The 22,722-nt window shown below is 43.0% G+C and overlaps 1 protein-coding gene across 3 annotated transcripts in view; it reads left to right on the top strand.

Moving 5' to 3' along the window:
• Positions 1-21,724, top strand: part of kank3 (KN motif and ankyrin repeat domains 3) — a 34,750-nt gene extending 13,026 nt beyond the window's left edge. Inside the window, exons 2-11 of one of the 3 annotated variants that reach the window (XM_008279355.1) lie at positions 9,688-9,762; positions 10,795-10,879; positions 11,120-12,907; positions 13,648-13,753; positions 13,965-14,201; positions 14,406-14,496; positions 14,980-15,199; positions 16,016-16,158; positions 19,052-19,252; positions 20,906-21,724. In XM_008279355.1, coding sequence (XP_008277577.1) covers positions 10,843-10,879; positions 11,120-12,907; positions 13,648-13,753; positions 13,965-14,201; positions 14,406-14,496; positions 14,980-15,199; positions 16,016-16,158; positions 19,052-19,252; positions 20,906-21,046 — 2,964 coding nt within the window. In that variant the 5' untranslated portion in view covers positions 9,688-9,762; positions 10,795-10,842 and the 3' untranslated portion in view covers positions 21,047-21,724. Of the gene's footprint in view, positions 1-9,687; positions 9,763-10,790; positions 10,880-11,119; positions 12,908-13,647; positions 13,754-13,964; positions 14,202-14,405; positions 14,497-14,979; positions 15,200-16,015; positions 16,159-19,051; positions 19,253-20,905 lie in introns of all 3 variants that reach the window. The other 2 variants (XM_008279356.1, XM_008279354.1) reach the window with 2 other exon arrangements.
• Positions 21,725-22,722: the final 998 nt, after the last annotated feature.

The raw sequence follows: 22,722 nt of genomic DNA, 5'->3' as shown, positions 1-22,722 counted from the left end.
CCGAAAAATAAGATTACAAACAGCCCGATCGCCCTCTTGGCATTCAGAGTGATGACTTGGTGTTAACGGAGGCGTTGAGAGGCTTTTCGGGAAACCGAAAGAGGCAGAACATCATCACGAAACGTTTCTGCAAATGTGTGAAATGTCACAGAATGGCAAGATGTGAAAGACGTGGAGTGAGAGTTGGATTTAAAGTCTTCGCTGATTGTTGGCATCATTGGACATTAGCCTCCTTTTATCCTTCATTAGAGGCTTTGAGTCCCAGCAGCTGGTTCTCGACAGCTTCAGATCCACCGTGGGAGCCACTCGAACGCCAAACACTGTCCCTTCTTCTTAAAACTCTCCAAGTGGCGGACTTCCCCCGCAACTTTATTGAATTCACTTAGTGACATTTTGAACCTAGGCACAGTCTGGAGCAGGAGGGAGGGGTTGGGAAGAAAACAACGAGGCCTCACAAAACTTTTCGAAAAACAGCGTCGCCACCAAAGAGGCATAATGCCTCATTGTGGAGGCTGAATGTAGCTGATTGTGTTTGCTGGAGAATCTGGAAGGAAGAGGGAGGGGAGGCAGGACGCATGTGATGTTTGAAGTCAACCTGATTGTGATAAAAAATCATTTTTTGTCTGCGTACGGCGGAACACACAAGATACCAGTGACGTCGGTGTGTGATTGACGATGAAGCCCTGCAGACAGAGGTGACAGTGTGTCGCAGTGTGTGAGCGCCGCGCCGCACACAAACACTTAAACACTTGTGCGCTCGCCAAATGTGATAACACGCTATCCAAACCTCGGTGTGATGCATCATGTGATGTCGGACCCGCTGCTGTTGTTGGCTGCAGGATGGCTCTGTGTGTTTGTTCAGCTCAGAGTTTTTGCTCGATGTTTTCCTGCTGCCTTCAGGAAGCAGCTTTCAGGACGGCCCGATGTGTTTCCTGGCAGGACCCTCCTCCCCCCCCAGTTCCTACTGGGAGACAATGGGAGGTCTCCCACAGGGGCACTGGGATGTGTGAGTGTGTGTGTGTGGTGATGGGGTAGGGGGGGATTTATTGGGGGAGTCGTGGGCTTCCCTTCAGGAAACTGCAGATTTATCCCAGCAGCAGAGAGGCCCTCCTGTGTGTGGCTGCGTTTTAGTGTCTATTCAGCCTAAATGTCCTCACGAGGACGAGGACATGACAGAAATCTCCCGGCCTGTAAAAGAGATTAAGTTGAGGATTAACAGCTGGTTTTAGGTTTAAGATTAACTGAGATTAGAATTAAAGGTTTTTTGAAAATTGACATTTGCACCGAGACACAGTTTCCTGTCAAAAAGAAGCTCTTAAAAGGACGTTCAGAGTTCATCCTCGACTTTGGAAGCAGCGCTTACAGAAAACTCTCACCTAAAGATCCACTGAGCAGCCGTCCTGGAGGTTTTTGATGATGTCACATCAACCTCATCCACAGATGAAGCTTGCCCGGCTGTCATTCCATTTTTTGGAGCGCTTTATTCACTTCTCATTCATGTTGGCTGAAATGTTGGGAACAATAGCTGCTCTTTGGCTGCTACGGTTAAAACCTCCGAAACAACAAATATGTTTACAGCCTCATTAATAAAAGTACACGTCATGTTTGATCAGAAAGTTCCAGAAATGCTCAGTGTGTATGAACTGAGTGTGTGAATGCGTGAGCAGCAGCTATCATGAGTTATGATGTCAGGTGACCGTCAGCATCAGGACCTGTTCCATAGGTTTTGGACTGCTGGTAGGTGTGCATGAGCGATTCCTGACTACAGCAGAGAGTAAACATCACATTCTGTCAGTCAGCAGCTGGATGACCCAAGTGTGCTCGTTCTGCTGTAGCGTCCTGAGGTGTCTGAGGGACAACGTTCGGTGTAAATGACCTGGACTGTGGCACGATGGGATGTGGGTGCTCCAATGGTCAAAGCACAGCGATGCAACACAGGTTTTTTTGTCTAAAACAACAGTTTCTGCTCTCAACCTGCTCTACTCACCAGATTTGGCTCACTGTGACTTCTTTGTCTTCCCCAAAATGAAATTCAGGATGAAGGGTCACCATTTTGACACCATCTACTCCATTTAGTGATCATTGGAGGCGGTGCTTGGTGTCATGTGACATCCTGACTCGTGACAGTCGCTGCTCACACATGTTGCACTCAGTTCACATGCACCGTGCACAGTCCTGGAACTTTTTGATCAACCTTTGTACTGTTGCACTTGATCTGTGATGAGTATGTTTTTCAGATAAATGATTGGTCGAGTAGGGACGTCTAACTCTGTGCAACCCCCTCAGACAAATCTGACATATCCGTGTCCTCCCATTTGTTCACAGTTCGGCAAACTGGCACGATTACAAGCAGGCCAGATTTGCTATTAGAGGCTCTTGTTTAGGGCTGCAAGGTGGAGCAGTTGGTTAGCACGGTCACCTCGCAGCAAGAAGGTCGCCTGTTCACGTCCCGGTGGGGACAACCGGGATCTTTCTGCGTGGAGTCTCCATGTTGTCCCCGTGCAGCGTGGGTTGTCTCCGGGTTCTCCAGCTTCCTCCCACAGTCCAGAAACATGTTGAGGTTACTTGGTGATTCTAAATTGTCCGTAGGTGTGAATGTGAGTGTGCTTGGTTGTCTGTCTCTAAGTGTAGCCCTGTGATAGACTGGTTACCTGTCCAGGTGAACCTGCCTTCACCCTGAGTCAGCTGGGATAGACTCCAGTCCCCCATGACCTGAGTGAGGATTAACTGGTGTATAGATAATGGATGGATGGATGGAGGCTCTTGTTTACAATTTATCTATGGACGTACAGTCAACTGTCACATTTTAATAGTGAAGAAGCCTAAAAACAAGTTTATTCATTTCCAGGTTAATAAGGATTTTCCTTAATTTGGGGTTTTAGCTTATTTTTTGATGTTTATTTTGCAATGATTCTGAGAAAACATTATTGGAACATGTAAGTCATGTTCATGAATCTAAAACCACGTCATCTGTTGTCCTAACCCAACATAGGATTAGAATGAAAAGAAGTGTTAAAGTAAAAGCTTAGGGGATGAAAAACACAAGAGTCCTCACAAGTGTGTAATCCGAGTGCACGAGTGTGTGTGACTTGTATATCAGGGTGGACGAGTGTTTGTATCTTTGTCTCTATGAGTGTGTGTGCGTCCAGATTTCTGAATGGGGGTTTTCTCATGCAAAGCAGTCAGATTGTAAAAGTTGCTGTCATAGAGGATGTCGGCTTTCACTGCCTCCCCTCTTGTCAGTCTGATCGTGTCTCCCTCTCTCTCTCTCTCTCTCTCTCTCTGGGCGCCCTTCTTGGGAAAAGGGTGGCGTTGAAGATGAGGTCACTGTTTCAAAACATGGCCCCGAGCCTCGAACCAGCACAACGTTTCCTCTTCCATGAATCGGGCTGAATGCAGGACAACCCCGTGTTCTCTCCTTTAACGCTGACATGACTGCGAGTCTGTGCTGGGACGACACGCTGCTCCTCCTCTCGTCGTCACATGTTCCCGCCTGGGGAGGAAAAAATGCATCAATATTAAACTGTCGAGTCTTTGCCATTTCTTAGGAAACACTTTGTCACTGAAGCGCTGAAAGTCTGTTTCTGTAGAAATGAATGTTCCTAAATCTGTTCTAGATTAGGCTTATTAAAGTTTTGAGGATAGAAACGAAACCCAGCACTGGTTTTAGTGTAAAGTGAGCCGCTCATTTTACTGACAGCTTAAATCTCAATCAACTTAGTGCTAAAACAAGATTCAACCAGTGAGGGGACTGGTAACTGGGCTCTAGTTTACTTCTGTTGGGCATCATTCTTCTTATTAGTAATAACAAGTTTGTACATCAGTGAAGCGATAACTAGAACTACCTCCTGTAAACGTTCATCGCTGTTCACTGACTTCAGATCTCAGGTGTGCTCACAGTCCTTCAGATACAAGGGTTTAGATAAACTGTGGGCCTGCTCACAGACGGTTTGCTGACTGCTAGTGTTCCTCATCTCTCGTTGCATCGAGGCTATCCTAATCACAGATCACTTACAGCCAAAGTGCTGAAAACACTTTATTTTACGGTCCCATGATTTTTTAATAATTTTATTTGCTACAAACTGAGAGAAATCGATCTTTTCAAAGAACTATAAATGCATTGTTATTTCATCAGCAGAATTTTAATCACTCATATTTATTGAATGACAGGCTTATCTACAGACACATTTTCCTTTTTTTTATTTGCACGTTTAACTGCCCTGCTATGCACCGACTGGAGAACACGGTTTCTATTTTCCTATAATAAGTCCAGGAAACTCCTTGGAAATTATGCAGCAATTAAGGACCCATAAAATGAAGAGTTATATAACTTGTAATAATGTGGATTTATCCTTTTAACCCAAAACAACAACAAAAAATAAATGAAACAAATGCAGTGACGTAAGTGGATCACAGCAAACAAACACGACTACATATGGACTGTGTTTAGGATACAGAACAGGCAATTAAAGCATTCACTCAACCTCATTTCACAGAACTATGACTGTATGTTTCATCTTGGGTCGACTGGAAATGATGGCAGGACTTAAAAATGATATTATGGCTGCACTCACTGCAAATTACATGTACAGTAATGTCAGTGTGGTGTTGCTTCAGCTATGACTGCAATGCTGGATTGAAACTGCATTTAAAAAATATCACATTAACACAATTTGTTGCCATGGAAATAAACCTGTGTGGTCAGACAGCAGACCAATGTGGTTTATGTGTTCACAACAGAACACAGTTAAGCGTTTACTAAATTACAGTGGAATGCTCCGAATGTGTTCATTGAAACTTCTGGTGTGAACATTGCCTTCCTTCGTCTGCTTGTGATCATGTGACACTGTGTGTGTTTGAACTCATGCGAGTAAATTAGATGTTTGGTAGTTTGTGTGAATATACGCGTCCATGCAGAACTGTGCAGAGTTTTGGGCACTTAAGATATTTAGATTTTGATCCGTTGTTTACGCCCGCTGTCACACAGGTATCGTAAAGGAAGAACACAGTTTGTAGCAGCATGCGCTTATTGAATTGTTTTCTGATCAATAATCAGTAGCATTATCAATCAATAATGGATTAATCGATAACACAAATGTAACATACGAGGTGTGTTAGAAAAGTTTGAGGACTGGTGTCACAAAAGATATATTTCAAACCCAAACTACGAGTTTTCCCCTTCAGACGATCAACCAGCACGTCTACAAAGAGATCCTGCAGCGTTTGATTGGTTCAGAGCACCAGAAGAGGCCAGAGTTGGAGGCTGCTTCACCATGACAACGTCCTGAGCATCCGACAGTTCCTGGCTGAAAAGAACATCTCCATGCAGGAGCAGCCTTCCTACTTACCCCACCTGGCTCCGTGGGATTGTTTCCTGACTCCCTTGAGCCCCTTAATGACCCGTTTAGAAGACGTGGACGACATCAAGATGGCTGTGACGACGGAGCTGCGGAGGATCCCGGAGGAATCCTTCCAGGAGTGCATAGCGGTGGAGCAGAGAAGGCTGGGGAAGTGTGTTAGACTCCAGGGGGATTACTTCAAAGGGGAAAACTGGTAGTTTGTAGTTTGTATTTGAAATATATCTATTGTGACACCAGTCGTGTAACTTTTCTGACACACCTCGTAGTGACCCAACAAGCTTTTTATAAATGCCACTGAGTCACAGTAACACTGTCTCAGTTAATCCCATTTTGTTCTTCACACATGAGCTCTGGCTGGAGACCATCAAGCTTCCTACAAGTCTGTCATGGTGGCCTCTAATACTCTTTGCTAGCCAGCATTGAACTGCTTGTATTCTATGTGACCGCCTTCTCAGCTTGCTGCAATATTTATTTATTTATTTATTTAATATGTTTTTTGGGCTTTTGCCTTTATTTAGAGCAGTAGAGAGAGACAGGAAAGGGGGGAGAAGAGGGTCAAAGGGTCATGAGCGGGATTCGAACTCACAACCGCTGCACTGGGGACTGTAGCCCCTGTTCATGGGTCACCCGCTCAACTAGGTGAGCTACAGGGGCGCCCAGTTCACGACAATATTAAGTATTAACAGACTCGACCTGGTGGAACAACCAGGTACTGCAGCTAATCTACCCTACGTTATGCATTTAGAGAATACAGTTGTTTCTTTTCCGCCTTTTGAGCTTGTGAAACCACGGTACACCCGATCCTCTCCACACCATAGTTCACATAGCGCCCTACGAGAGCCTATGTAACATTAAGGAACAGCTTGGATGCAGAAATGTCATTTTTTTCTCGTTGCATCGCATTGCTATTCTGTTGTCACGCATATGCACTCAGCAGATGGTCTCGCCCCCCCAGAGTCCTGAGCTCATCCTCACGGAGTCAGACTGACAGTACAGGAAGTTCTCCAAGACGCTTGGAACGAACGGTGACCACACCACATATAGATTTTTACTTTAGTTTTTCAGCTTCCTGCACTTGTGACAAGTTAATGAATAACTTGAAAGTATTCACGGCACGACAGCGTCCTCACTTCACTTGCAGTGTCCAACACTTCAGCACAGTTTGGTTTGTTTATGCTTTTGCAGGTTTCACAAGTTTAGACTGTGGTTCTGTTGTACTGTTGTGTTTACAGATATTTTTATAATTGTGTTTTTGTCTTGAGCGAGTGTCATTATGAGCACCGGCCCTCAAGGGAGTGTGTGTGTGTGTTCACGAGTGTGTGTGTGTGTGTGTGTGTGTGAGACTCGACAGCGTGGCTCTCAGCTGGTCAGGACTCAGGGAAGGAATGCAGGCTTCTCCCTGCAGTCTGTAATTTGCTGTCATCAAATCAGAGAGAAAAACAGCAACACTTGAGAGGAGCTGAGGGAAGTGTGTGTGTGTGTGTGTGTGTGTGTGTGTGTGTGTGTGTGTGTGTGTGTGTGTGTTGGGGGTGAGAAGAGAAACAAGTCATGTGATGAGAGGAGGGGTGAGACAAAGAGGAAAAGAGTAGGTGAGGAGGAAAGAAAGAGGAAATGAAAGGAAATGAAAGGAGCTGATGAGGGCCACCGGAGAGGTGAAGAACATACAGAATGAAAGAATTGAACGATGCGTGTGTTGAGGTTGTGCTGCTAAACGCTGCTGGTTAAGCAATCTAATTTGCAACACATTACACAACTCTGCAGAGAAGTATAAATCTCAGCGTTGTTGCTCTTTGGTGGTAAAAGTCTGCATTTTCAGAACGGCGCCTCTTGCAGCAGCCATTTGTTTCGTGTTTTCTTGCATGTCTTAGTTTTCAGTGTTGCCATGAATGACATAAAGAGAAGTTTAAATAAATCCATATCTGATGCAGTTGTATTAAAATAGTTGCGTCAGTGCCAGAGCTGGTAAACCAACCATAGACTGTCTTTCAGCAAACTAAACCTTTTCTCCTACGGGGGCATAACCGCCTGGAAAGTGGAGCTCCTCATAACCTGAAGTGTTAGAAACCTCTAAAGATGCTACCTGAACTCTGACAGAGAAAGTAAGAAATGGTGCAGAGCTGCGTGAAGCTACAGTGTTATATTAACAGCATTACTGTTGACAAACCTCCAGTATTTCTGATCTGATTTTCTACTTGTTGTATTTGACAATCTGCAGTGTGTCTGAGTTCTGACTCTCATCATCGTTGGCATTCTCCGCAATGTTAAATTTGGTGTAATTATTAAAATATGAATAGCGTAGCGGCTACAGAAGGAGCCTGCTTAAACTCAAAGTTGTTCGTGTGCAGGAAACTTGGCGCCTTGTGTTTTGTAAACCAGTAATGATGATGTCACATCATTACTGACCCAAAACACATGTTTAAAGATACATACTTTGCCATCATCGATCCAAACCGAACCACATCTTCATTGGAGCTGCATGGCTTCTTACGACACCAGCATCTGCAAGGAAGAGAGAAAAAGAAATGACAGAATTTTTACACAGACAGCTGGATTTAGGCAAAACCACCACAAACCTAATTACAGCAAATGACACTGATTTCTGAACATCAGACAAATCACAGAAACTGTCGTCACAGCCGGGATTACAGGTTACTAAATCTGCCCAGTAAACAAACTATTTGTGATTCATGTGACTTGTTTATAAGCTCTGGCTACTTTGTGTTTGCTTCTAAACAAACCAACACAAAAACTCAAAAGTGCTTCAGTCTGGTTTGGTCGAAGCCGCATCTTTAAAAAGCTTTCGTGCCGCCTGAATGCCGCAGCATCAGCTGAGAACCGACTGAAACGCTGAGGAGACGCAGAGCAGCAGCTGATAAGAAGACGCTGAGCAGAAACACTGCTATCAGTCAGAGGAGATTCTTTTCTTCCTACTGACAACTGCATATTCTAATTAATGTCATCCACAATAGCCCATAATATGATTTGTGATAATTACTTGCCTGTCTGCGTGAATGTTTGTGGGCTTCTCTTTGACAATAAACTGTGTGTCTGCTGTAGTCTGAGCTGACAAATGATGTGTGTGTGTGTGTTTATAGGTTATCAGTAGTCAGTCAGCTAGAAGGACGACTGGCGTGTTTCAACAGCATGTGTTAGGAATGTGCTTCAGGCTGCTGGAAAACACGTGTGTGTGTGTGTGTGTGTGTGTGTGTGTGCTGCTATACGAGTGTGTTTGAAACAAAATGAATGACTGCATGTGTCTCAGATTGAGCATGTGAGGGTACAAGTTGCTGTGTCTGTTTACAGCGTATGTATCTCGTAGCGCTTTTTGACAGCGACATTCCCACTAAAACTAGTTTTACGTCAGAACATCGATTGCTCCAGTTGACCCTTGACCGCGGCCTCTATTGTTTCCTCTGTGACAGCGAGGTTTGTCGTCATGCAGGTGGATGCACACACCTTGTTAGAGTTTTGTAAACGTACTTTTTCCCTTGTCAGGTGATGGCACCAAGTCCAGGTTATCTCTTCTCGTCTTGCAGTTATTTCATTTAGTTGAATATTAAGGTTGAAAAACATCCAGATCTGTACACATCTCAGAAACAATTTGTTAAATACGTTGTTGTAAAATTACTCTCACGTCTGTATGGAAAAAACAGAGCTTTAGCCGGAAGTTAGTGAGCTTGGTTTAGCATAAAGACTAGAAACAAGCATCCAGGCCACTCCAACCTGGGCCTATCCAAACACAGAGATTGTGTTTTATGTCTTTGTTTAGTCATACAAACAAGCATAAAAATGACAAGCTGTCCTACTGAGTTATTTCTTGGCATGAAGCATTAACTTCCTAAAATCTTGCAGTGACGGTAAAGTGACCAAACAACCGGAGGCGACTCAAGGTCAAAACAATTCAGCAAGAAAGTTTATTTCCAAAACTGCGATTGCTGTAGAGATTTTGACTTGACTGAAGCCATCAAACAACACGCAAAATGGCTTCTGAATCGTCTCCAAATTCCCAGTAAAGTCCTTAGCAAAGGGTTTTTGGCGTCTTTGGGACGCTATGGGACGGGACAAACACCATTTTCCCAGAGAATACGCTCTCCTTCAGTGTTGCGTAACTTCTTGTGACTGTAAAAGTCGTATTACGCTTAATTTTTAGCCTCATCAAATCGGTGAGCCTTCACATCCGATACAGAAGCATCTGCATTTGTCAAGTTGATTATTGTGTTGCGTCTTTTTTCTCCAGTTTGACGCCTGACGCTGGGCCTCAGCATTATGACAGCACTGTGGTTTGTTATCGAGTTTGTCTGACGGTCCTCGTGTCTTTCTTCCACAGGGCTGTGAGGAGCAGGGAGGAGGTAACCAGCCTGAGCTCCAGCTGCATGAATCGCTCACTGAGCAGCTTCTAGAGGTAAACTTCTCTTCAACGCTCTGTCTTAAAGCTACATTTATGTTCATGTTTCTGCTTTCAGTCCAGTAACTTTTTCCACTTGCTGTCAGGAACTTGCTAACTGGCAGCTTTTCCTGCAGCACAGGGAGCATTTTGTGTTTCCTGAAGAAGAACCTGGATGTTGACAGTGGCAGAGAAAAGCTCTTACGGCTCATCAAAGAAAAACTTTTTTTTCACTCTTCTGAAGAAGACAAATAAGAGAGTAGCTCTCTAGTGTCTGCCCCAGTCAAACTTTCATGAGTTGATCTCTTCTTTCAACTAAAAACGTGGACATTATGCCTGAAGGAAGAGCAGAGATCAATTGGTCAGTGAAGCAGTTACGGTGTGAGGTCTTGTGGTGCAGACAATCCTGTGATTTTTCAGTAGAGTTAGTCGGTGCGATGCTTCTGTTCATGGAGCAGCTGTCTTGTGGTTTTAATTTCTGGACACGGTTCAACAGATAGTTGTTCTAAGGTGTTTTCCCCACTTTAGTTTTTACTGTGTGATAGTAAGTGTGGATGATGTCAGGCCAAACGTCCTTCAACACCTCTGAGGAGGAAACGCAAACATGAGACGCATGTAACAAAACCTCTTTATCTCTGAAAGTAGGGGATTCACTTTTTTTGAATTCAGCCACAGGCCGTCACATGTGCTAACAAGCCATAAAAACAACAAACTTCTCCAGGCCTTTCTGCGCCGGGTTTACAGCTTCTATAAAAAAAAAAAAGCATCTTTATCCCCCATTAAACTAAGAGCATGGAGCCATTTGGGTTGACTAGAAGTTACATTCTGTGTGATGTTTGTTTAAAGATGTCTCCTATGAGTCAAAATGTGTTATCAAAGCATACTGAGACTTTCAGACCGTCACTCTGTAGCAAATGTTGGACTTGCTCCAGTATTTTTATCAAACTATTGTGCAGTGTTTTAGAAATTACTTTTTTTTTTTTTTTCAGTCTTGGTCTGAGAACATCAATAACAGATGCACTCATGTCGCTGCATGTTTTCTTTAGCCAGGTGTTGATTTGAAGCTGCAAGTGTGCTGAAAGGTCCAAGTCCTGAAAAATGACTCAGTCGGTGCAAGTTAACCCAAAGCTGCCTGGTAAGAAACTACTGCCACTGTTTTTGAATTTCCAGCTCATTGCCAGTAGGATGGATGCGAACAACGCAACATGTAAAATATTATATCAGCCTTGCACGTGTTTTCAGACAGGAAATGTAAGGATATACACACAGTGGGTTTCGGGGAGTAACACTGCATGTTAATGTAATTTGACTTTAGCAAGAAATTCCACAGGCCATCAGTGATGTGTTGTCCATTAATGTGTCCTCTTCCTTTCAGATCTAGGCTCTCCATTCCTTTACTCTGGCCAGGAGGAGGCTGACCAGTCAGGATCTTACTCTGTCCAGACTCCGTATGGCTTCCAGCTGGATCTGGACTTCCTTAAATATGTAGAAGAGATAGAGAGTGGGCACAATGTCCGTCGGGCACCTGTCAGCTCCCGGCGCTCTGGACGGGGGCTCAAACTTTCCCAGAGGAGTCCAGGTGTGGGGGGGCGCACCAGTGGCTGGACATCCACAGAGTCGCTCGCATCGCCAGCTAGTGAAGATGGCAGAGCTCCTCCACCTCCGCCACCACGTAACCGTCTTGGATCAGCACCCAGTGAGGTTCTCTCTCTTTCCCCTGTAACCCTCCTCAGTGTCCCTCCCCTGTCTGCTGGGGCCAAAGTGCCACCGCCTCCACCACAACGCAACCCAAGAGTTGAGCGGACTCTTCTGGAAACCAGTCGGCGGTTGCAGCAGGAACAAACCCACCAGCACCAGAATGGTGGGCGCTTTCAGCTCGCGGATCCCCCAAAACAGCTCTTACCCTCTTCATCCACGCAGCCTCTGCCGAGTAGCTGGACTAAACCCAGTCCTCAGACCTCTGGGCGCAGCACTCCAGCTTCTGGCACCACAATGACCCCGATACCACCCAGCCAGCTGCAGACAGTCAGAGAGCAGATGGCTACGGCCTTGAAGCAGCTGAAAGAGATGGAAGAAAGGGTAAAGGGTGTTCCTGCACTTGAGAAAGAGGTGGCCAAACTTCGTGCAGAGAAAGACATGCTTCTGTTAGCCCTGCAGGAGAAGAAAGTAGCCATGGAGGTCGCCCAGCAGAAGCATCCATCTACGGAGTCTTCTACCCAAACCACAGAGACCTTCCAAACTGACCAAAGTCGACTGACTTCACCAACCTCAACTGGACACAAAGGCCTTGTAAAATCAGGTGAGCTAAAGAGGCTCGCAGAGAAATTTGAGGCAAAGGATGAGAAGTCTCCAGAACGGTCATCTAAAGTTTCAGTAAATGCTCCAGAAAAAGTAGTAGTTCAGAAGAAATCTATTGCTGTTGGGGATGACGTGCCAATGGCCTCTGTTGTTTTCTACCACAGCCATGGTGTAAAGGATGCTTCTGAGGGCACCCAAGTAGATGTTTGTGAAAAATGCACAGGAACAGAGTCCCCTCTGGTTCAGGAGGAGGGAACACAAGCCAGAGTAGAGACAGAAGAGGCTGAGGTTTGGGTAATGGAGTCACTACTTGGGCTGACCACGGAGGCACAGCATGAGATAGACACCTTACAGGACACCATTAAATTCCAGCAGGAGTCTATTGTGGCTCTAGAGGACCGGTTGAGTGTAGCTGACAAAGACTTGGGAATCCTTAGAGCCCTGATGGAGGAGAAAACCTCTAAAGTCACGTTTGAGAAAGGAGTTCTTGCCAAACCAGACATGACAAATGCCCAAGTAGAGACACTGACTTCTACATTAAAGCACACTGCAGTTTTGTGCCGTCCAGAGCTGACCGATGCATGTGTAGGTGACGTCTTAGCAGTAGAGCAGATGGAGCAGGGCACCCAGACCGATGCTGTGGTGACACCAGCACAACCAGCTCCTGTTGCGCTGGTCAGCACTGGGTGCCAATGGGAGAACTTGTGTGAGGAGAAGACGGAGGAGCAGAAAGTTACTGTGCCAAAGAAGAGACAGCTGACCATTGCTGAATACAAGGTGTCACCCGACGAAGAGGTGATCGGTATGGTTGAGCAGAAAGAGGGCGAACAAGGAGAGAAGACTGAAGCGGGCAACACCAAGACAGGTGAGCACAGAGTGTTGTACTGCGGAGTTTAATACTTTTATATATATATTTTTTTTCTATTAATCTTGATAACTTACATGCAAAATCACAACAAATCATTCGTAAATTAGGAGCGCACAAGATTATTAAATCAGCTGGTGTTGCACAGTGGAGAGGTGTTATTTCATTTTCTATTTCTACCATTACTTTGAAATGTGGTAAGTCCAAATAACTCCCATTTAAGACCATAATTAATTTAATAATCATTTTAGTGTGTACTTTATTCCCTACACATGATGAATTATATGCTGGTCTGTAGGAAATTTCACATATTTGCTGCATCAGCTGACCTGCTGCGAGCTAGCAGACTCTTACTGGGTTTTTTAAAATATTAGTTTGCCAAGTCAAAGCTTTATCATCATTATTTTTTAAATAAAATATCACAAATGACTTAGTTCATCCCAATAAACTTCTTTAAATTAATTTTATATATCATGAAATAAAATAGGGTGTTGTCCACTCAGATAAAAATCCTTTACAGGAGAATGAATGCAACAATTCCCATCATGTTTTTCTTCCATATCAGTTTTAAAAGTAGTTCTGCTTATACAATACAAAGCTTACAATATATATAAAGCATAATCCTCCACTGGTAACAGACTGATTAACATGTTTTTTTAAACAATGTGTCTTGTGTATAAGGTATGTGTTTCCTGCTGTAGTTTGAACTGCTGCTTTCCCATTTGCCTCCTTTGTGGCAGCAGGTATGCTGAAATCAATCATGAAGAGGAAGGACGGGAGTAACTCGGGCGAGAATCGCACCGCCGGCAAGAAGAGCCTGCAGTTTGTTGGCATTCTAAATGGAGGGTGAATAACAGTAACATGAAACCTTATTTTTATTTTTACTTCAGCAAAAATAAAATGAGGGCGACAGATAGTCTAGAGGTTGGAAATAACTCTGTGACCGGATCACAGGTTTGACAAAAAGGAAACAAAAACTTCCTGCTAATAAAGCCGTTCTGTCAAATGTGAACTGCACCAGTTGCTTGATGATTCAGCAAACATCTGCCTCTTCCAGGTATGAGTCTACATCCAGTGAAGAAGATGAGGAGGAAGAGGAGGAAGAAGATGAGGAAGATGGTAGTTCTTCTGGAGAAAGTGGAGAAGGCGAGTGCTTGGACAGCACAGAAGAGGATGAGGCAGCTTTGGAGGAAGAAACATCTGAGGAGGAGAGAAATGTGAACCTGGATGAGAGTGACACTGACGAGGAAACACTGAGAGCTGAAAATTATTCATCTGATGCTGTGAAGGAAAAGTAGGTTACATGTCACCAAGCAGGACAGAATGCTCTTTTCTTAATTCTATGTTGATTAATAGAATTTCAGGTCTCTGGGAGCTGCAGAAAATGAGTTAATGTAGTTTTCAGATTAAAGTATGAGAGAAAGTCAATCAAAATCCAGATACAGTCAGCAGTAATTCACTGGTGTTTCAACTTTACACACTTACACGTCTGTCACAGGTTTGAGCTGAGCTCAAAAATGCGTGAAGCCTGCCTCATTCTGAAGAACCACCTCAATGATGACGTCAAAACACTGAAGAGTAAGGAAGTGGTGCGTCCCTGCATTCTTCTTCAAATCATTTTAACACCAAGACACACATTTATCTTCATCACTAGAGTCACACAAAGTAAGCCACAGCAATTACATGTCATAGTTACTTAGCTGATAAACATAATTACTGAAGCTGATGAAAGCTGTGGGACTGTATATTCTATTGTTTGGGATATTTCTGGCACCAGTAAACAATTACAAACAATAGGAGTTTCATGCAACAATAACAGAGAAGTCACACAAAGAAACGGTCCAGGAAGTAAGTCAAAGTATAATAACAGATGGTAAAAGGACTTCCTGTGACATTCAGTGACATGTCAGGCTGCAATAAACTTGAGACAAACACAGTCCTGACTGCCAAAATACTCTGTACACACAGTTGTTTTTACCTTTTGTCTGAAGGATGTCGGCCGGCCTGCTTTAGGTGCTGTTTGAACCGCTGTTCACAGATTCTAACTTATACCCTTATACCCTCACCGTCAGCTCTCCAGCACCCACACTGTCCAGCTCGAGTGGTTCCGGATCTCCAGTGCCAAGATGGCTCATTCACTGCGGGTCTCTGACTACCTGATGGCGTTCTCTGAGGTGTCGTCAGTGCTGCTGGAACATGTGGTCAACATGACAGATGGCAACGGCAACACAGCTCTTCACTACAGCGTCTCCCACTCCAACTTTGGTGTGGTCGGGCTGCTGCTGGACACAGGTCAGTGGGCAGCAGTCCTCCAAGAAATATATCCAAGACGTGATTAAAAATGTACAATTAAATTGATTAAAGTAGTCTGCGTGATGCTTTAAAATTTGTTGTTCAACTGGCACCATCAGAATGAATCCAATAAAGACAGTTATCTAATTGCAAAGTGACAAAAAAAAAAGATAATGAAAGTTTCAAACTCACTTTAATTTAAATTAATCATCCTGATGGTGCCAATTGAACAAAGAATTCTAAAGTGTTACATGGACCTTAGAATAATCCAAACAAACATTTAGTTTGAGTTATGATCTTGGACCAGACCGAACAATATCCTACTTTGGTGCTGCTGCTGCTTCATGCTGTGTAGGAAGCAGGAACTCAACACGTTTACACTTGTTTTCTAAAAAAGGCAGTTTAGGTTTTTATATGGGACGTTTGGTGAGAACCATGAAAGTCAACCACAGTCGATGTGTAACTGGAAAACCTAAACAAAGAATTAAAACCTGCCTTTTTCAGAGAGAGTGTTTGGCAGTGCCCTGTCATTTATCCACAAACAGTCGGGGGGAACTTATCTCCTGAGTTTCTCTTCTAGCACATTTGAATTCATTCCAACCATTTTCTGAACATCTGAATGATTACATACCGAACGGGACATGTTCCAGTGTGAACGTGTCGACCTTGGACCATGTATGTAACAGCGATAGTGTTCCAGATGTTGGCACCTCTGTACTGAAACTTCTTGTTACTTATTGGCTGACATACATGCTGGCACACTGTATATCTGCACTAAGCTAACATCAGCATGGTAATAAAGTGTGTCTCCTACAGGTGTGTGCTGTGTGGATAAGCAGAACAAGGCCGGCTACACAGCCATCATGCTGGCTGCTCTCTCGACTGTAAAGGAGGAGGACGACATGGCTGTGGTGAAGAAGCTCTTCAGTCAAGGAAACGTCAACGCCAAGGCCAGCCAGGTGAGTCATCATTGGTCCATCACACACTGGACACAACACCTGCTGTTTGCTCTTTCAGATTTGTAGCTTTTCATGTTCCCACAGTTCTTCTCCTGCAGTCAATCCTTTCATATGCATGTCATATTTGGTATGTATGAGCTGGCCTAAAAACATGTTTATGTTGTAATTAAATCACATCAAGTTTTAACATTAGATGCAATAATGTGCGGCAGAAACAGATTTTTTCACACTGTGGGATGTTAAAATACTCTTCAAAGGGGGTGATTTGGTTTGATTTGCAAAGCCATTTCTTTTTTTTTTAATCTACCTTACTTCATTCAGGCAAATACACTTTAACATATTACTAATATTAAAAAAAACCCTGAAAATTAGAGCAACTGGACAAAAATCTCCAAATAAACAAGAATAAAAGAGACAAATTAAATGAACAGGTTTACTTCAGTAATTAAAATAACTTAACTGAGAGTAGATTTAGAAAACAAAAAGCCATTTAAAGGGTGTGTTTGAAGTCTTTGCAGTAAATAGTATTTCTCATGGATATTCCAGTTTGTAATGTTAAGTGAATGAGGCAAAACCCAACATCCTTGAAAGCTGTGTTATGATTCTGGCAAACAAACTTGTCTTTTGCTCTTTGTGAAGCTTCTGGACCAATATTAGTGTCCCGAACTGCTTCACACTACTTTACATACATTGCTTGTGCCGTGCTGAAAGGGATGTATCACTGGGTCCAACCTTGTACGATGACTGATGTTGAAATGTGACCAAGGTGCTCATTCAGACATGTGGCCAGAGCTACATCTTTCCATGTGCACCACTGGGGCGACAGTACAGAACCAACACCGCCTTGTTTACATCAAAGCATGTAAACAAATTCTAGTAGAGTCCCAAAATACAGTGACTATGTGCAAATGTGTAGTCAGCGCCATTACCCAGATGTAATTTAGCGTTTAAGGCTGGAGTCACTCTACAGGAGTTTAACAGATTTTGAAATCAGGCTGCATCGTGCACATAAGGAAAAAAACTTTACAGATATTCTCCTCTCTCTATTTTTCTCTCAAGATTGCCAGAGGGAGCAGTCAGGAATCTGAAATATAAATATAAGAGATAAATAATAAATATCAAACTTGTTTTATATTATGGGGGCAACACAGGTCAGTCTGCAAGCAGTTGGACTGGATCTGTTAACCCCTCACATTACCAGATAATCTGGACTTGCCATCAGATCAGACAAAAGTCAAATAGCAGATTTCTTCTCTGATTCTCAGAGGGGTGAATGGGGGTAAACTGGCCTGAAACTTCTGTAGTGTGAGCCTAAAGGAGTCAAAAATAGCTCTGCTGTCTTTTCTCTAGGAGTTAATTCTGATTTGGTTGCATTAAACTGTTAACATGAAAATACTTCGACCAAACACAGGATGGGTTTTACATCTTGGAACCAACACAGTGAATATAAACTCACTTCTCACTGCTCGTTTGTCGTGTGTGGTTGTGAATCTGTTTTCAGTGTAAGTGTTGTTTTAGTCAGATAAATGTAATCTGGATTAATTCATTCACTTCAAACCAAGTTAGTTGTGACAAAATCTTGTGAATGAATATTCACTCTAGCCTCCTGTTTGAGGAGAGGTTAACAAAAAAACGTGTTATTTAGGCAAAAGGCCCGTCTTTAGTCGCTGTTTATTTCTATGGAGAGATGTCAAGAACATTTCCTTTGTTTTAAAGGACAACATTCAAAACCAGAGTCCTGAACAATAATTGGTTTTAGGTTAAATTAGATGAAACAAATGTGTAGCCTAACGTGGCACGCAAGTCATTCATGAGTTGACTTTTCCGTAGCTTTATCTCTGGTTGATCTAATCAGGTTGTGTAGTGTGTGTGTGTGTGTGTGTGTTTGGACTCGGCGCCTGATGGGTTCTCACACTGCCAAGTCATAGGACTGAATTTACAGCGTTGCTGGCTATAAATCTAATTACTCGTGCTTGTTATTGTTGCTGTGGGGAATAAACCACGAGGCACGCAGTGCAATTTTAGGGTTAGGAATTTAAGTCGTACCGTTCTCTGCCTTGATTTGTTTTAGGTTTGCTTTTCGATTGCCGAGTTGAACTGCAAGTACTTATTTGACTTTTCCTTTAAATTTAGCTTCACTTTTAATGCACTGTTTTCAGTGTACTACTATCAATGCAGTTCAACAATTAAGTAAAAAAGCAGTATCATGTTTTGCAGATTTCTTTCTGTTAAGAGAAAAGCATCCTATTTCATACATGCAAAAATAGCCACTGTGTGCTGATACCTGTAAGTGATGACACAATGTCCAATAATGTTTCTGAAAACAACGATTTACTTCCTCCTGCTGTGTGAGCAACTGGGTGTCTATAACACATGGAGCAGCAAATGAGTGAACGAGGAAGTGATTTCTGACATGGGTGTGAATGCCGCCCACTGCTGGACTCTGTTTGGGCTTGTTGTGGGAAGGTCACCCTTGAATGGACGAGTGAAATCTGCTTTGAGTGGATGAATGACGGCTGCGTAGCTCTTAAGCAAAGCACTTAAAGCCCTACAGTTTAAGAGGAGCTCTGCAAAAGACTTGTTGCGCTGTGTTGAAATGGATTTAACTAACAATAAATAAACAAAAAGAAGAGGAAGCTTGTGTGCTGCTCTGTGTGTGAATAGAAGTAGAAATTCCAAACTAATCTTAAGTTAAAGTCAACACTCATTGTTTCAGATCGTAGAACAATAGGGTTCTTATCAGTAGGTCAACATGTCTTTAAGAGGTTGGGATTTTTTCGGTGGCAGTACGTCTCAAGCTGTCAATGGCAGAAGTTTTCTCAACACTTTCTGTATAATCTGACCGACATGACAAGTTTTCAGAAACTGTAAACGAGATTCTTCACCTTTGCAGGCAGGTCAGACGGCGCTGATGTTAGCAGTTAGCCACGGGCGGCAGGAGATGGTGCGGGCCCTGCTCGAGTGTGGCGCTGATGTCAACGTGCAGGATGACGAGGGATCTACGGCTCTGATGTGCGCCAGCGAGCATGGCCGGGCTGAGATCGTCAAACTGCTCCTGGAGCAGCCTGGGTGTGACATATCCATTATGGATAATGTAAGGAATCTACATTTTTAGTTATTTAATTGATGCACCAAGTGACAGAAACTTTCAGTGTCTTAGTCCAATGCTCAAGCCAGTTCTTGTATCACTGATTGTTGAAAACATCTGAGCGCTTTGCTCGTCTGGGATTCAGCTTAATCTGTGCTCAGGAAACAGCTCCTCATGGGAGACTGGTCTGAGCAGTTTCCTCTTCTTGTCACCTTTTTTTCCTTCTTTTTTTACATTTTTTTCTCTCTGTTAGCTGAAAGCTAAAGAGCCACGATCAGATTAGCTTCATCTGCGTCTGACTAAAATCAGGACTGTATATAGGAAACACAATCACTGGGCTGCTCACAAGCCCCGGGGGAGGAATTAAAAAGCCACAACCCCTCTGTTCACTGACTTGCAGATTTCAGACACAATGCCCTGCAGGCTCTAGTCTTCTGCATATTTCACCACATGACCCACATGCATATCAGCAGCAACTGTTCACTTTCAAACAACAATATGTAGGAAAATGATTTTTTAAAATTTGATTTAATTAAAAAAAAAAAAAAAAAAAGGAATACATAAAGGATGTAAAACATTTACCATTTTAAGAGACAAGTGATTAAAATAAGCAATTTCAAATTTGTAGCTACATAAAACACTGTCTCTCAGCAGAACATGCCATTTCCAAGCTGCTCTTGAACAAAACTTGTCTCATTGTGTTGAAATATCCTGTTCTTTAAAAAAAAAAAAAAGAAAAGAAATCTGCACAGCCTTGTGATTTTTAAAGTGATTTTACAGTGGATTGGTCTGGATACTTGAAGAGAAGCCAGGCAGACAGATATTTGAGTGTTAACATCTGTGCCAGAATGAGTTGGCCATTTGGTGGAGACAGTTCCTGGATTGTGTTTCAGTGCAGCACAGCTGGACTGAGGGGGGGAGGGCATTTGGAAAAGCCCCCACCTCCCTACTGCGCTAAAAACACAGAAATGCATGACAAACCATGACTGTAGGGCTGAGTGGAGTTGTACAGTATGTAACAAAACTTTGTTTAGTTTGACTTTCAGTTGAACAGAATTGTAACGGTATAGATTTGTTTCAACTGCCTGTATGGAAAGTATAGAAACAGGTAAACATTTTTGAAGACGATTCCCTTCGTCCTAGACTGAACCTCCTAAAACCTCAGACCAAACTGTGGATTTTATCTTCCTGAAAGCCCTGCCACGATATCAACCACCTGCTTATGCTGACTGTGAAAGAAAAAGCTTTTGAAAAAATTAGGTCAGAGTTTCCAACACAACTTATGTTACTCCTTTAATGTGATCGAAACAACAGGAACTCAATTAGCGTAGATTACGTTGTGCCCTAGTTAACGTACAATATGATATGATTAAAAAAAAAACTAAATAATTGTTAGAATGTAGGACAGATAAATGTCTGGGCAGTTTACTGGCTAATCACAGACGCATGATAGCAAATTGACTTACGGGAATTATCACAAATTGCACAAAAACAACAGGAAAAAAGCCTTTTTATGATGTTAATCATGCGGTCATTACCAGACTCTACAGCTTTCTGTTCTAGTTTTGGGTTTTCAGGGTCAATGACCTGACTTTTACTCTTCCTCTACCTCCTTCAACACGTCCGTTTCTCCCTCTGCTTTTCCTCTGTTGGCTGCAGGATGGCAGCAATGCTCTGTCCATCGCACTGGAGGCGGCCCACAACGACACAGCTGTGCTACTCTACGCTCATATGAACTATGCTAAGACCCAGCCTGCTGTGGTGAGTCCATGCTCCCATGTGCCAGCGCAGACACAATAACTGATTTTTGATTCATGTGGTCACACTGTGTGAAGAATTAAACTGTTGACATAAATGTAATTTTGCAAAAAAAAATAAAAAAGAGGGTCACTCACAGATAGTACCACACAAAATTACAAATAAGATTATTATTATTTGTTTTGATCCAGGTTTAACAACACTACAGTCTGAATAAATTAAAGTTCTTTTTAAAGCTATTTGTGTGGTCATTAGCTGAAAGGTTTCAAAGTCGCCAGCTTTGAATCTTCTTGGGAAGAGGCACGCAAGCCGGCTGAAGTTGGTGCAGGTCGCACTCACAACATAACTGTACAGTGAGCTATGTCTCTTGTATTTAAAGTGGGTAGGATCAGTTCCACAGCAGCACTCCAAGCTGCAGTTTGGGTGTGGGCAGCACTGACTGGAGGAGCACTGCTGCCCTCTTTAGGTTTTACCGAGCTCCTGTACATTGTGGTCTCTGCTAGAAGACGTGAATATTTATTTACCATCCATGCTGTTCATTTTGTTCAATTAAATCACAAGTACAACGCAAAACAATTTAAGTACGTATTTAAAGTAACACACAATGAATGTGAAAGTAACAGTAATTCATGTGTTACTGTATACTAAGTATATCTGTATACAAACTGCTGTAATTAATGTTGTTGGATGATTCAACACAAAGTGATCTCAAAATTTCTGTAAGGGCTGTTCAATCTCCTAAGACTATTACCGGACACTTTATTAGGTACACCTGTACACATTAATGAAGCTCAGTACTACAGTTTATACAGGTTATGTTCAGTTTTTGTTGATACTATTATAGAAGTGCAGTCGTGACTCGATAATCCGACACTAAATGTAAAACCTTCTTTTATGTGGGATTGTCAAGACGGAGGTCGAGATACGAGGAGGGCTTGATGCTTGAAGGCTCATTTGTTGTTACTTATTGTTCAGAGTTGTTATAATAACTAGAGGACTGGCCTGAATAGCACTTTCGGATCTCTGGATATTCAGGCCCAATGAATGATGACTATCTGAATATTCGGTGCGGTCGGGGGACACTTCCACCCCGGGGGAGCGCTCTGATGGGGTGGAAGTGTCCAGAACGCACAGGTAGTACTTGGCTGCTGATGCTGGTTTAGGACAGCGGTCCCAGTTCTGTGTCCACCATCAGTGGCGGTGGCAGCGGCGCCACTTCCCCACCGCCGCCGCCACCATCTGTATTTACTTCTGTAAACACTGAGCATTTAATTGGGAATGTGAACGAACTCGCAAAAAAATAAATCGGATTTTACAAACAATTCCTCATTGAGCATCAAGTCCTGCAGTGTGAACGTAGCCAGTCTGTGGGATTGTTCAATCAGATAATACGTTGTGATCCTTATATGTGACATAAAATGTCACGTTGGAGTCTGAATCCAAGGCTGTCGGTATGTTAAGGCTGTTTTTCATGGGTTCCGTTGGTTTTTCCTAAAAAACCTGTCGGATAGCAAGGTTTTGGATTGTTAAGGGTCGGATTATCGAGTCACGACTGTACTTGTTTCAGCTCTGAGGTCAGAGCGGTGGCGTTGCACTAGACTGTGGTATACTGAGGGATGTTTGCAATATTTTATCCCTTCATGCATATAAACAGGGAGGACAAAAAATAGATGAACCTCTCAATACAAGCCCAGCGCAAGATCACCTTTAATTAAAGC

This window comes from Stegastes partitus, unplaced genomic scaffold, assembly GCF_000690725.1.
Source record: "Stegastes partitus isolate 25-593 unplaced genomic scaffold, Stegastes_partitus-1.0.2 Scaffold157, whole genome shotgun sequence".
NCBI lineage: Eukaryota > Metazoa > Chordata > Actinopteri > Pomacentridae > Stegastes > Stegastes partitus.
This window is presented reverse-complemented; position numbering and strand designations above follow the sequence as displayed.